We start from the raw sequence: 13,174 nt of genomic DNA on the forward strand, positions 1-13,174 counted from the left end.
CTCATCACATGATGACTGAAATACTGATTTGCAGGGGTAGAAATCTGTATTTGAGACTTTCTTCGTTCTTCCATAGATATAATACAATGCTGCTAACTCAAAAGAATATACAATATACATCTTCATTATAAAAATGAAAGTGGTACTTTTTAAAACCACATCATGACTGTAGTGAGGCACTGGAAAAAAAAATGTAGGTGTGAAGCGTTACTGCATATACACACTGTATGATACTATGTTTATCTTGCCTACGTAAATATAATGGCACTTGGTAAACTCTGTGCGGAGAGGTCAGACCTTTTAGACAGCAGAATTCGATGAACTTTTAAGCAAGTTGTCCTGTATTTCCATACCAGTTGGCACCATTCAGGTCTTTACTTTTCTACTCGCAACAAAATGCCAGGAGCTGTACTGTACATAATGAAGCAGGTGTCCTATGTTGGACAAACCTGCTGACATAGCAGGGAGTCTGCTTATGCTTGTGGAATGTAAGTCACTTCTGTCAGCATTAGGAAATCGCACCTAAATTAGGAAATATCTTTTGTAAAGGCAAACATCCAACAAAGATGCAAAGACTGGAATGGCAATCTGAGCATGAAAAGAACCAAGAATGCATCCAGGTTCTTTTCCTGATGGAGGACTAGACAGAGGTTCTTAGGTGAATTTTATCATTTTGGTCATCATAAAGCCATCGGACTAATGGGATGACCATCTAGAACTCATCTTAACCATGTGTTTGTAGAAATGCTGCCTTGGACAAACATGCTGGTATAGCTGAACATGTTTCTTTGAGAAATTATTTGTAAAATATGTGCTGCGCCTACCTTGATGATTTATATATATATTTAAACACAGACAAGTTTAAAAATATCACAAACTCAGATTTTTGTATGTCCAAGGTAAACAGTTTTACAATACATGTATGCTCCCTTCATTACATGACCTATTTACAAAAGTGTTAGAAGAGTCAAACATATCAATATACTTGGGTATGTACTTGTATTTGCACAGGACAAATGCAATGAAGAACTAACCCCACAGAACCATAGGGATGCAAACTTGCAGGATCCAAAATCTACTCTGTGTGTTCACAAAAGCAGACTTTGATAATCTGTCAAAACCTACACCAGACATGCAAAAAATAACAAGAAAACTGTACACACACCTCTATGTGAAGTCTGGTGGTGGTTTGGGTTTTTTTAGAGTATCAGATGACAAATGCTATGCCAGAATGAAGTATTTAATCTTCAAACCTAAGCTTTTTTGCAAGTTACTTACAAACTGATCATATTCATTTTCAGTGGAAATGTCTTTAATAATATGAGTGCTTTTTTTATAAATTCTAATGGTTTTGTTCATGTAGATTGAAATGTCAAACCAGCAAATGTCAAAATATTCAAAAAAGGGTTTAATTTTGCTAGAAAATGAAGTCAATTGGCAGAGTCAAGTATAGTTAATACAGGATTCTAGAGTGTCCTAGGTGTACTCACACTAGAACTTTCAAGCAATTTCATATTTCCTTCCTATTGGAGTGTTTTAGCTAGCCCTAAATATTTATTATCTCTGTTGGTGACAAGTGAAATATCCCATGCTTCTGGAATCAGAGTGAATTATTATTAAACACTAGTATCAAGATTACAATCACTGTTTTCATTCTGCATATGAACTACAGATCACTGAAAGTCTCCTGTTGCACTGCAGCAAGAAAAGTAAATGTAACCCAAATGAGCTTAATTTGCTGCGAAGTACAGCAAGATACTTCGGTAATCTCACAAAAATGTCATACTGGAACTTGTTACAGTGAGTTCAATTTGATCTTTTAATGTAATACAGTACATTTTTATAAACTTAACATTATCATTGCAGAAGAGCATGCTAACTCAGTGTTAGCAATTTATCTTTTATACATAATTATACTCTACTGTAGCTACTGTACGCAGATCTCTAAATGTTAGTACATAAAATATTCATTTTCTTTATATGAGATGAGAATGAACTTAGAAGAGGTTTGAATATAAGAATGAAATATTTGCTGTGCCTATTTCTCAAGAAATAATGAATTACACATTATAACCCAAGAAATCATCATTTAAATTGCAAAACTATAGTTTAAATTTACATTAGACATTGTGATCAGTAATGTGCATCAATATTCCATGAAGTTTAACCTAACCATGTTTATGCACATAAAGCCTCAAGAGTCTGCAGCAGTTTCAGCATCAATTTTTCATATTTTTTGTATAAAATGGACTTAAAGGTACATCTTCCATAAATGTTTTCAGTGCAATTCTGTCAAAAGAGGAAAATATAAAGCTAGCTTTCAATCATTTTATACCATAAAAAACACCCCAGCAACTTGCATTTGCACTGCTGAAGCGTAAGTAAGCCAGTTCTGTTGTGCCAACTGTTTCAAAGTCAATTCAAATCAACCGTAATTGCCTTTTTAGGCAGCATTTCCCCTATACCTATAGGTATAAATGTTGAAAAGCTGAATACTGAAGGGAGTAGGGGGGAAGTGAAGCTGAGGCAGAATAATCTAATATTTATAATACCTTTTTCCATTAGTAAAAAAAAAAAACATAATGAAAAAGTTATAACTGTTTCTTTAGTGGTGATCTTATAATTTGGAAACCAGTAAATCCGTGTTTTAGTATTATCGTTTCCTCTAATCTTTATAGGCCACCCTGCAACTCTAACTTACTTTATTGATGGATTATGTGAAAATGCTTCATTATTCACTGAGATAAAATTTTCTCAAGTTAGAAATTGATTTTTGTACATGTTGTCAGCTGTAGGGAACCAGAGGGAGAACAGCACCTGGAATTATCGTATGCGCTTGGCTAAGCATAGTGTAGTAACCTATACATTTTGGTTCAAGGACACAGTTTGTAAACTGTAAAACTGCATACAGGATACTGCTTTAAGTATTTTCTCTTTTTTTTTCTTTTTTTCCAGATTATACCTTAAAAATAAAAAATAAAAATCAAAAACCCAACCTCTTTATGGTAGCAGAAAATAAAAATGGAGCTTCATTCAAATCTTGAATACCCTGACTGCAATAATCAGCAGCCGGTTATTCAACAAAAACTTAGCTCTTCATACCAAAAAAATTTGGCTCAAAACCCAAAAACAAAACAAAAAGGTACAATAAACTCTCAATAAAAGATTCTCTCATGAGGCAACCTACCATATACTACTGCTAGATACGAGTTTCCAAAAAAACATTACATCCCATTTTCAGCACATTTTTCATAAACATGCAACTTCACTATAAAATACAAAACACTTGGCTCTCAAGAACAGCTTTATAAAGACACACTGCATCAATAAAATTTTTCTTTGTGATTAACTTTACATTGTAATAAGAACTGTATTTTCACTAATGTTTATATATCAGATTTCATATTATAATGTAGTAATAATTTGCTCTTTGTGAACATCATGTTCAGAAGGAAATATCTATACACATTAACATACTAGACTATTAAAAACTCAGTTACAGAATTTTATTGATACAGTAGATTAATAAAAACTGATGGGGAAGATAAAATGGGTAGGGTATTCAGTACATTTTTTAATAACACACTTTTAAAATTAAAATATTTTAAATCCTTTTTGAATTTTCAATGCCACTAGAAGTCCAGAAAAGTCTGGCATCAATACTGAGGTGTAAAACAAACAACTTCTTTCACAATTTGCATCTCTTGTATTATTCTATCCAACATTGTTCAACTGTAAAAGAAAGTAATTTAGCACCTCTGATGATAAGTAGGTGCCTAAAGGTAAACACTAGGTTAAATCCATGAAGGAAACAAAGACCATTTTTTTTCCTTCTTCTTCTCAACAAATAGTGGCAAAAGAAAGTGGCACTATTTGTTCAACTGATTTTGTTTTCACAGTTAAATGTCAACAAGAGTACAAATACGAACACTGACAGATATTGCTTGAGATCAATTTTCAACAAACTGTTCTTTTTAAATCAATAGATCCAATAAACAGTGGGGTACTGTCAGTTTAAAGCCGCAGATAAAAGCTATACAAGCACTTTAGAAGTCAGAAACATTAAAAAAAGAACTATTTACAGTTTTCTTCTTTAGTTCATATGTCTACAAAGCCAGCGCACATTACACTTCACAAAAATCCACAGTTAATGATATCAACGTGTGTGGCTAAAGCTTGTGACCTAGGGACTGCAAATGCAGGGGCAGGAAAAGTAAAATAGGTTTTGTCTTTTGTTCAGCAACCCCATTTGTGCACTAACAGCTTCATTCAGTCTCAAGCTTTACAGTAAAAGCATTCTTCAAAGCTTTCACCTGGAAGGCTGATAACTACATGCTCACTCATCGCCTTTCCCTTTTGGAAGTTCTGCGACGGACCTGTTTGGAGAAAAAGCATTTGAAATGTTTTTACAGGAAAATATTTGAAAAATTCAGGAATAAATATATTTTATAATGGAAAAAATACTTAAGTCTCACAATAACATTTGAGTAACCGTATACAGTGTCATTCCTTACTCATTGCAGGGACAAGACCCAGTCAATGACCAGGACATAACTTTGTTTGATGATATTGAGTCTGCATCCTTCAAATCTTAAAAAATCATCTAGTTTCATTTTTTAGAGTTTTCCTATACTCAGATGTTCCAATCATCAGAAGTGTCCAAAAGCGTGAAGGCATTCACAGTACCATTTTTAGTATTGCTACTAACATTACTAATGTAGTTGTATGAAATAAATATAAACTTATTTTAACATATTTGCATATGCTGGTAAGAGGAAGAAGTTTGTTTAGGATTTTGCTCCAAGATCCCGTACTTATTTTCCAGCACTATTCATTTTGTGTCTTTTTTTTTTTGTATAAAGAAACATTTTTCACTGTTATGATCTAGCTGAGAAGAATGGGCAGGAGTTACCTGGAAAATAATTGCCATGAGGTCATACACAACTCATAAGCTATACAGAACAGAAAATAGAAGATGCTTGACAAAACCTGACATTTGCTAAGGAATGCAGCTTCTCTGGGAAGCTACAGTGTGGTGCCACTACACAACAGTGGTGGTTCACAACCACCTCATTCATTTTAAAGGAGGAAGGTTAAGCTCTAGGAATAGGAGCTTAACCTTAACAGAAGTCATTCTCCGAACATTGACACACAGAGGACACCACAAAGACTCTCAAAGAAAATCTCAAGCATTTCTCTTACATTAATTGTGGAAACTTCCTCTTCTTCCGTTACCTCTTCCTGGGGAATGTCATCACTGACAGGTGAGCTACTCTGAAAAACGTCCATCTCTTCGCTAGATTCATTCTCTTTACTGGCTGCTTGTTTGGAGCGTCCTGCACGGCTACAATCAGAAAAAAAATACAGATCATTTTCACAGTATATGGCTCTGCACGTGTATAAACACATGTATAAGAGCAAACACGCTAAAAAACCACCAGCCTTACCATTTCATGTTATATAATACTAGGTCTTATATACCCATCTAGTTCATCCACACATGGAATAGAAGTGAAACTAGGAGTCTGGACAACAGCATTTTAAAACTCATTCTTCCAGGTTAAAGGGTTAGGAGTACAAAGTTGGACAATTTCTGCCTCTACACAAGATAGATTTTTCACTTCAGTGCGAGAATACGGGCCTAAGAAGGTTGACACAACAGTAACCAGTGAACAGGAGAAGCCGAACAGCCAGAGACACAATACTTGGTTGGTTTTTCTTTTTCCCCTTCTATTCAATTCCATGAATAGATGTGCTCTACTTCGACAGGAGTTTATACACAACAAGATTTTAATAACTGCATCGATGCTTTTACCGACCTAGAAGAACCTTTGTTGCTGTTTATGAAATTAACACTATAATGAACCTGAATGCAAATCTGCCAAGTTAGCTCATGCTAAGAGCTGGAAATAATCAGGATAGCAATACCTTCATCAGGATAATCAAGAAAAATCAGTCGACAATATCATAAATTGCCTGTTAGTGGTGGAAGCTGAACCACAAGCAAAAAGCACCCATTTGCTTAAAATAAGAACTAGTCCCCCTCCTGCCTTAAAACAAAAAGGTCAACTAGATATGTATCCAAAAACTACACAGTTGAACACATATCACCATTTTGGTTGGGTCATTAGCACAGTTCAGAATCAAATCCCAGAATCATCCCGCTTACTGCAGATGTGGTCTTGGTGCACCCAAACTTGGTGCACCAAACATGACTTTCTGGATGAAATTAAACCAGAAACTGTTCCAAACAGCCAACAAACAAGCTTCAGTCCCCAGTGGGGGCACATATCCAGAACAGCTGCCTTCTGACAGCATCAAAGCACACATGTGGTGGGAACCACACTAAAATCTATACAAAATAGAATCTCTGAATTGCATATAGTAATTATAGTGTAGTATAGGGGCTTTCAGCATCAACCAACCAACATGACACCTGCTGATAAACAAAACAGATTAGCCCAACTCAAGCCTTCCAAGACTGATAGAAACAAGAGAATTGAAAAGGAAAGATAAGAATTACTCACAAGTTCATCTTTTCACAGATTACAAAAATAAGCCAGCTCACATGCACTAACTGGTAACCCAGTGGGCTATCAGAAATAGGTTATACACTATCACCTCATAGGTAAAATCTCAAATTCTTATGACAAATCCAAGGAGCCCAGAAAGCTTTAAGCATTTGAATTCTATATATATGGATCTATCTTGTGGTACGCAGCACTGCTCAGTCTATTAGCTCCTTCCTCTTAAAACTGCTGTAGATGCACATGTGTAGAAAAGGGAGAAAGGTCTGACCACAATGCACTTTGAAAACTGAGGAATTATTGTGCTCTCACCTTCTTGTTGCAGATTGGGAAAGAGGACAGTCACAATTTGGGTGGTGTGATCACACACAAAAAAACTTATCTTTTTTTTTTATTATTTTTGGATGAAATCTAGAATAGACCCACAACTCCCAACTTACTTCAGCTCCTTGTGCCAGCAACAATGTACGTACACGTGAACAAGAGTTATGCCTGTTACTCATCGTGTACTCAGTCTACTTTGTTTAAAATGGGGTAAAGAAATACACTGATTTCACTGCAAAATTAATCAGAAGCTATTTAAGTATTAGCACATCACCCAACAATAGCTTGTGGGCATGTCTTCTCTGCACGACAGTAGCAGTTTCCAACTCTTGTTTCACTGTATATGTAGCAGTGACTTCTGCAGTAACCAAGACAGTGTCAGGACCTGTGTTTCTGATTACAGAGTAAAGGAGCAGGAGAGGTCTAACCTGAGGTAGGGAAATAGAACACTGTCTTGGGATATTGTGCGTGCAAAATGCCAGAACATGCAATCTGGTGTGAAATTAGAGTTTGAATTGAGGGTACAAGCTTGTTCCGGCAAAGATCTTTGTTACAGAAGATTCTCCAGGGACAGGCAAATTGGTACATTAAGGTGCCAGAGGAAGATCAAAATGATGCTAACTAAGCCCAGAAGCTAGAAAAACAACAGAGTAATACAAAATGCCAGACTGAAGATGTGCATAAGTAGTGCCCTAAGGAATTTATCACCAGGGTCTGGAAAAGTATCTTGCAAATCTGTTCTACAAGATGCAGTTTGATACCTGTGAGCAGGTTAAGTCCTGTCCACTTACACACCTCTGCTTTATGTATGTTGTATATACATGTACAGAAAAGGTAGACATATCTGTAGTTTCTGACAGCAGGTACAAGAAAATGAAGCTAGCCACAGAGTCTACCTTCATTTTAGAGCTTAATCTGCCTCAGAATGCTCAAGAGCTACTATCCTTCATAGATTGTAGCACATTTTTTTCATCTGGAAATGATTCAAGTGGATAATAAGGCCACAAATTACAAAGTGATCATTAATTTAAGCATCAGAATAAACTTAATTCTCCACAATACTGTTTAACCACAGTAACAATTTGATTCTTCCTCCCTATCCAAAACAAATGGGAGCACTTTTTACTCCTTGAAGTCCTAATAAAGCCCTGTCTTTAAGGCTTCACATGCCTTATTTTCTCCTAGAAGAGCAAAGTTGCGTATATGCTACCTGCGCACGTTAAACTTACTCATAGCCTCTTGCTCTGGTCTGAGGTGTTCTGGGAGAAGCAGCTAGGGAAAATATTTTAGAAATAGCAATGGAAATTTATTTTCTTATCTGTCAATTGAAGGATTCTGAAATACTTTCAGTAAATGATTGTTTGGGGGCACAGAGCCATAGTTCTAATTTTCACTATATACAAATTTAGAAAATGTTCCCCACTTACACTTTTTTTGGCTGTGATGGTGGTGTGTTTGATGACCTTCCTCGTCTTTTCTGTGGCGTAGACTGTGCTGATTCAACTGTACTAGTTTCAGATGGTTCTGCTCTGTTTTGAGGAAGACCCAAATCGCAAAGTATCAAATTATAACTAATGTCCAAGAATAAAAAAGATGCAGCTTACAAGAAGACAGACTTACCTCTGCTGTGTTCTTTTCGGTGTCCTATTTTGCCTGCCTTTTGGTTTTTGTTCAATGTTTTCAGTTTGCCTTTCTTCCTCTTCCTCCTCCTCTTCTGCTGCAGCTGCTGGCGGTTGTTTTTTTTTGCTCCTTTTTGACGACTTTGCTACTGGTTCTTCCTTTGGTGTTCCCCCATTATTTGCTTTGGGAGGGCGTCCTCTTCTCCCTTTCTTTGGTGGACTATTCTGTTCATCCTCACTTTCTATTACATCTTCTTTTAGCCTTTTTTCCTCTTGCCATTGTGTTTCATCAGATTCTGAAACAACTGCGGGTCTCTTCCTTCCCCGTTGACTGCCTCTAAGTTTCTGCTCTTGACCCAGTTTATTGAGGTCATCTATGCTTAGTTTCTCTTCCGCATCTGTGATAGCTGCTTTCTTCCTTCCTCTAGGCTTCTCCATCTCTGACTGAAAAGGTAAGATTACACCTTTAAATTTAAAAGTTAAACTGCCATATTAAACTGTCAGGTATGCAAAAGCTACAGAAACTTCACCCTCCAAGAGAAAGACCCTTCAAGTTACACAACTTCATAACAATCTACACAATCTAAGACTGTCCACCATATCCATTTCAGAAACCTTTGCAAACGTATAAACACAAACATACATATAAAATGCCAGACAAGAGAGAAAGATTATTTCAAACACTGAAGTGTGTAAGGTCTTCATTTGTGTGCTCACCTGTGTCAAACACAATTTGCTAGAACATCCATAACTGCATTTTTATCAATAAGAAAATATAAAGATATAGAAGATGGGAATTATCAACTTGTGGCTTCAGCTCTGTGTGAACTACCAGGGTGCTCATGCCCGGCTCCCATGCTGGCAGTGGCAACGAATTAATACAGAATACAACAGGTAACCTGAATTTATAGTTGTAGAAAGAAGCACAGGTATTAGTGGTAGCTGCCAAAGCATGGCTGTGAGAGCTGCACTCAGACTCAACGTTTGCTTTGTGCAGCAAAAACCCCACCCAACCCTGAGAAGAATCATAGAATGTTTGGGTCGGAAGGGACCCCCTAAAGATCATCTCATTCCAAACAACCTGACATGTGCGGGGACACCTCCCACTAGACCAGGTTGCTCAAAGCTCCATCCAACCTGGCCTCGAACATTTCCAGGGATGGGGCATCCACAACTTCTCTGGGCAACCTGTGCCAGTGCCTCACCACCCTCACAATAATGAATTTCTTCCTAATATCTCATCTAAATCTACCCTCTTTCAGCTTAAAACCATTGCCCCTTGTCCCATCACTACAGGCCCCTGTAAAGTCTTTCTCCACCTTTTCTTATAAGCCCCCTTCCTACGTTTGAACAGTGAAGACATCTCCTGTCGGTTCATGACTTCAGCGACACAGCTGTTGACCTAGAACAGCAACATCCCTGTTATTCCCTGTTCTGTTTGCTTTTGCAGTGACTGTACATGTGTGATTGCAGTTGCTTTTACCAGGTAAATAGTTGTAGCCAAGTTTCATAGTAAAGTTTCCCCCTTTGGGTTTAACTGTGTCCCACAACCTTAGAACTAACATGTTACATTATGATTTAATCTGGACAAATATCCTGAATAGTAACATCTTTAAAATGTGGACTTTCTGCTTCCCGATTAAAATTCTGCTTCTCAGTTAATGCTTGGTATAATCTGTTCCCCAGTTCTAAAAAACCCAAATGAGTTCTGAATCAATAACCTTAAGCAGCTTGATTACATACTCAAAGTGAAATACAAATGCCCTCAAAAGTACCCAAAATACTGAACAGTATTTGCTTTATCACTTAGCTTTGTCAGTTACCAATTCAGCCGAATGCTTGTAAACATGAATTGCATGCCGGCAGCTGTTTAGACTCTTAGGCTTTTCAAGGTTTACAGCTGAAGTGACATATCAATATAGGCAGTGGGGTTTTTTGACAAGAGATTGCTGATTTTTCTGATTTGTTGTAAGCCAGTTTGCTTTTCCCACAAGATATCACAGTATAAGATGGTTATTTGCACTTCAAGACAAGCAAAAATTCAGGACATTTTCACTAATCAGTACCTTATGTCCCAAGCAACCTCGAAAAATGGAACAGACATAACGGGAGAACAGAGAAATGTCAGAGATGGTCAAAAAAATAAAGCAGCAGTGACATCATAGAATGATTTGGGTTGGAAAGGACCTTAAGATTGTCTAATTCCAACCCCCCTGCCATGGCCAGGGATGTCTTACACTAGACCCTGTCGCCCAAAGCTCTGTCCAACCTGGCCTTGAACACCACCAGGGGTGGAGCATCCACAACTTCCTCGGGCAACCCGTTCCAGTGCTTCACTACCCTCACAGTAAAAAACATCTTCCTTATATCTAACCTGAACTTCGCCTGTTTAAGTTTGAACCCATTACCCATTGTCCTACCACTACAGTCCCTAAGGAAGAGTCCCTCCCCATCATCCTTACAGACCCCCTTCAGATACTGGAAGGCTGCTATGAGGTCTCCATACAGCCTTCTCTTCTCCAGGCTGAACAGCCCCAACTCTCTCAGCCTGTCGTCACACAGGAGGTGCTTCAGTCCCCTTATCGTCATCATGGCCCTCCTCTGGACTTGCTCCAACAGCTCCACATCCTTCGTATGCTGAGGACACCAGAACTAGGACATCCTTACTGCATTCTAAAAAATCCAATTATAATGAATCTGGCCTTGTTTATATTATTACTTTTTCATGTATGTCTAAACTACTACAAAATTTACATACTGCCAGCTGTTATTAAAGGACAAAGAACAGAAATTTACTAGCAGTATGTGAAATTCCTATTTTTTTAACTGCTCTTAGAATTACAACGCAATTATAATTTTCTTTGGTGGTTTATTTTTCTCATTCTGATATAGGTGTAAATACTGCTTGAGACAGTATTTAACCTGTATTTAGAATATTTTATAATTTTCTTAACATATTAAAGCACTATACCTCAGTGAGAGTACAAATCTTTTTTATATCCTCACTAGGATAACCCCCATAAACCAAAGGGAAGTGGTCAGTGACCTGCTACACCACTTTGACACACACAAGTCTATTAGGGCCAGATGGGATCCACCCAAGGGTACTGAGGGAGCTGGCTAAAGTGCTCACTGAGCCACTTTCCATGGTTTATCATCAGTCCTGGCTAACCAGGGAGGACCCAGTGGACTGGAGGTAGCAAATGTTACGCCCATCTACAAGAAGGGCTGGAAGGGAGATTTGGGGAACTACAGGCCTGTCAGCCTGACCTTGGTGCCAGGAAAGGTTATGGAGCAGATCGTCTTGAGTGCCATCACAGAGCATGTATGGGACTACCAGGTGATCAGACCCAGTCGGCGTGGATTTATGTAAGGCAGGTCCTGCTTGGCAAATCTCATCTCCTTTTATGATGTGACCCGTTTGGTGCATGAGGGAAAGACTGTGGATGCTGTCTACCTCAACTTTAGCATAAAGCCTTTGACATTTCCCACAGCATTCTCCTGGAGAAACTGGCTGCTCATGGCTTGGACAGACGTATGCTTTGCTGAACAAAAAACTGTCCGGATGGCAGAGCCCAAAGAGTGGTGGTGAATGGAGTAAAATCCAGTTGGCAGCTGGTCAAAGTGGTGTTCCCCAGGGCTGAGTACTGGGGCCAGTTCTGTTTAGTATCTTTATCAATGATGTGAACAAGGAGATAAAGTGCACGCTCAGTAAGTTTACAAACACCACCAAGTTAGCTGGGAGTGTTGATCTGCTGAAGGATAGGAAGGCTCTGCAGAGGGATCTGGACAGGCTGGATCAATGGGCTAATGCCAATAGTATAAGGTTCAACAAGGCAAAGTGCTGGGTCCTGCATTTGAGCCACAACAACCCCATGCAACACTCCAGGCTTGGAGAAGAGTGGCTGGAAAGCTGCCTGGCAGAATAGGACCTGCAGGTGTTGGCTGACAGCTGCCTGAACATGAGCCAGCTTGTGCCCTGGTAGCCAAGAAGGCCAACGGCATCCTGGCCTGTATCAGAGACAGTGTGGCAGCAGGGCCAGGGCAGTGATCATCCCCCTGTACTGGGCACTGGTCAGGCTGCACCTCAAATACTGTGTTCAATTCTGGGCCCCTCACTACAACAAAGACATTGAGGTGCTGGAGCACGTCCAGAGAAGGGCAACAAAGCTGGTGAAAGGTCTGGAGCACAAGTCCTACAGAGGAACAGCTGAAGAAAATTGGAGTTGTGTAGTCTCAGGGGAGACCTTATTGCTCTCTACAAATACCTGAAAGGAGGCTGCAGCACAGTGGGTGCTGGTCTCTTTTCCTAAGTAACAAACGATAGGACCACAGGAAACAGCCTCAAGTTATGCCAGGGAAGGTTTAGATTGGATATTAGGAAAAATTTCTTCATTGAAAGGGTTGTCAAGCACTGAACAAGCTGCCCAGGGAAGTGGTTGAGCCTACATCCCTGAAGGTGTTTAAAAGACATGTAGACGTGGCACTTAGGGACATAGTTTAGAGGTGGGCTTGGCAGTTAACAGTTGCACTCAATGATCTTAAAGGTCCTTTCCAACCTCAACAATTCTAAGAAAAAACAGACAAACCGAACCTTTTTTTCATTGCATTTTCATATCCAACTCAAACATATTTTCCAGTAGTTTACAACATCAACTCATTTTCATGTTTCAGCACATTTTCTTGAATGATATCAAGTACCAC

At 38.7% G+C, this 13,174-nt stretch overlaps 1 protein-coding gene across 5 annotated transcripts in view; it reads right to left on the bottom strand.

Moving 5' to 3' along the window:
• Window positions 1–699: 699 nt before the first annotated feature.
• Window positions 700–13,174, bottom strand: part of PDS5B (PDS5 cohesin associated factor B) — a 112,840-nt gene continuing 100,365 nt past the window's right edge. For 3 of the 5 annotated variants that reach the window (XM_030475801.2, XM_030475800.1, XM_030475804.1), the window contains 4 exons: window positions 8,472–8,914; window positions 8,279–8,380; window positions 5,203–5,344; window positions 700–4,376 (listed from right to left, as the gene is read on the bottom strand). In XM_030475801.2, the coding sequence (XP_030331661.1) occupies window positions 4,341–4,376; window positions 5,203–5,344; window positions 8,279–8,380; window positions 8,472–8,914 (723 nt within the window). In that variant the 3' untranslated portion in view covers window positions 700–4,340. The remainder of the gene's footprint in view (window positions 4,377–5,202; window positions 5,345–8,278; window positions 8,381–8,471; window positions 8,915–13,174) is intronic. The other 2 variants (XM_030475803.1, XM_030475802.1) reach the window with 1 other exon arrangement.

This window comes from Strigops habroptila, chromosome 2 (assembly GCF_004027225.2).
Source record: "Strigops habroptila isolate Jane chromosome 2, bStrHab1.2.pri, whole genome shotgun sequence".
NCBI classification, from domain to species: domain Eukaryota; kingdom Metazoa; phylum Chordata; class Aves; order Psittaciformes; family Psittacidae; genus Strigops; species Strigops habroptila.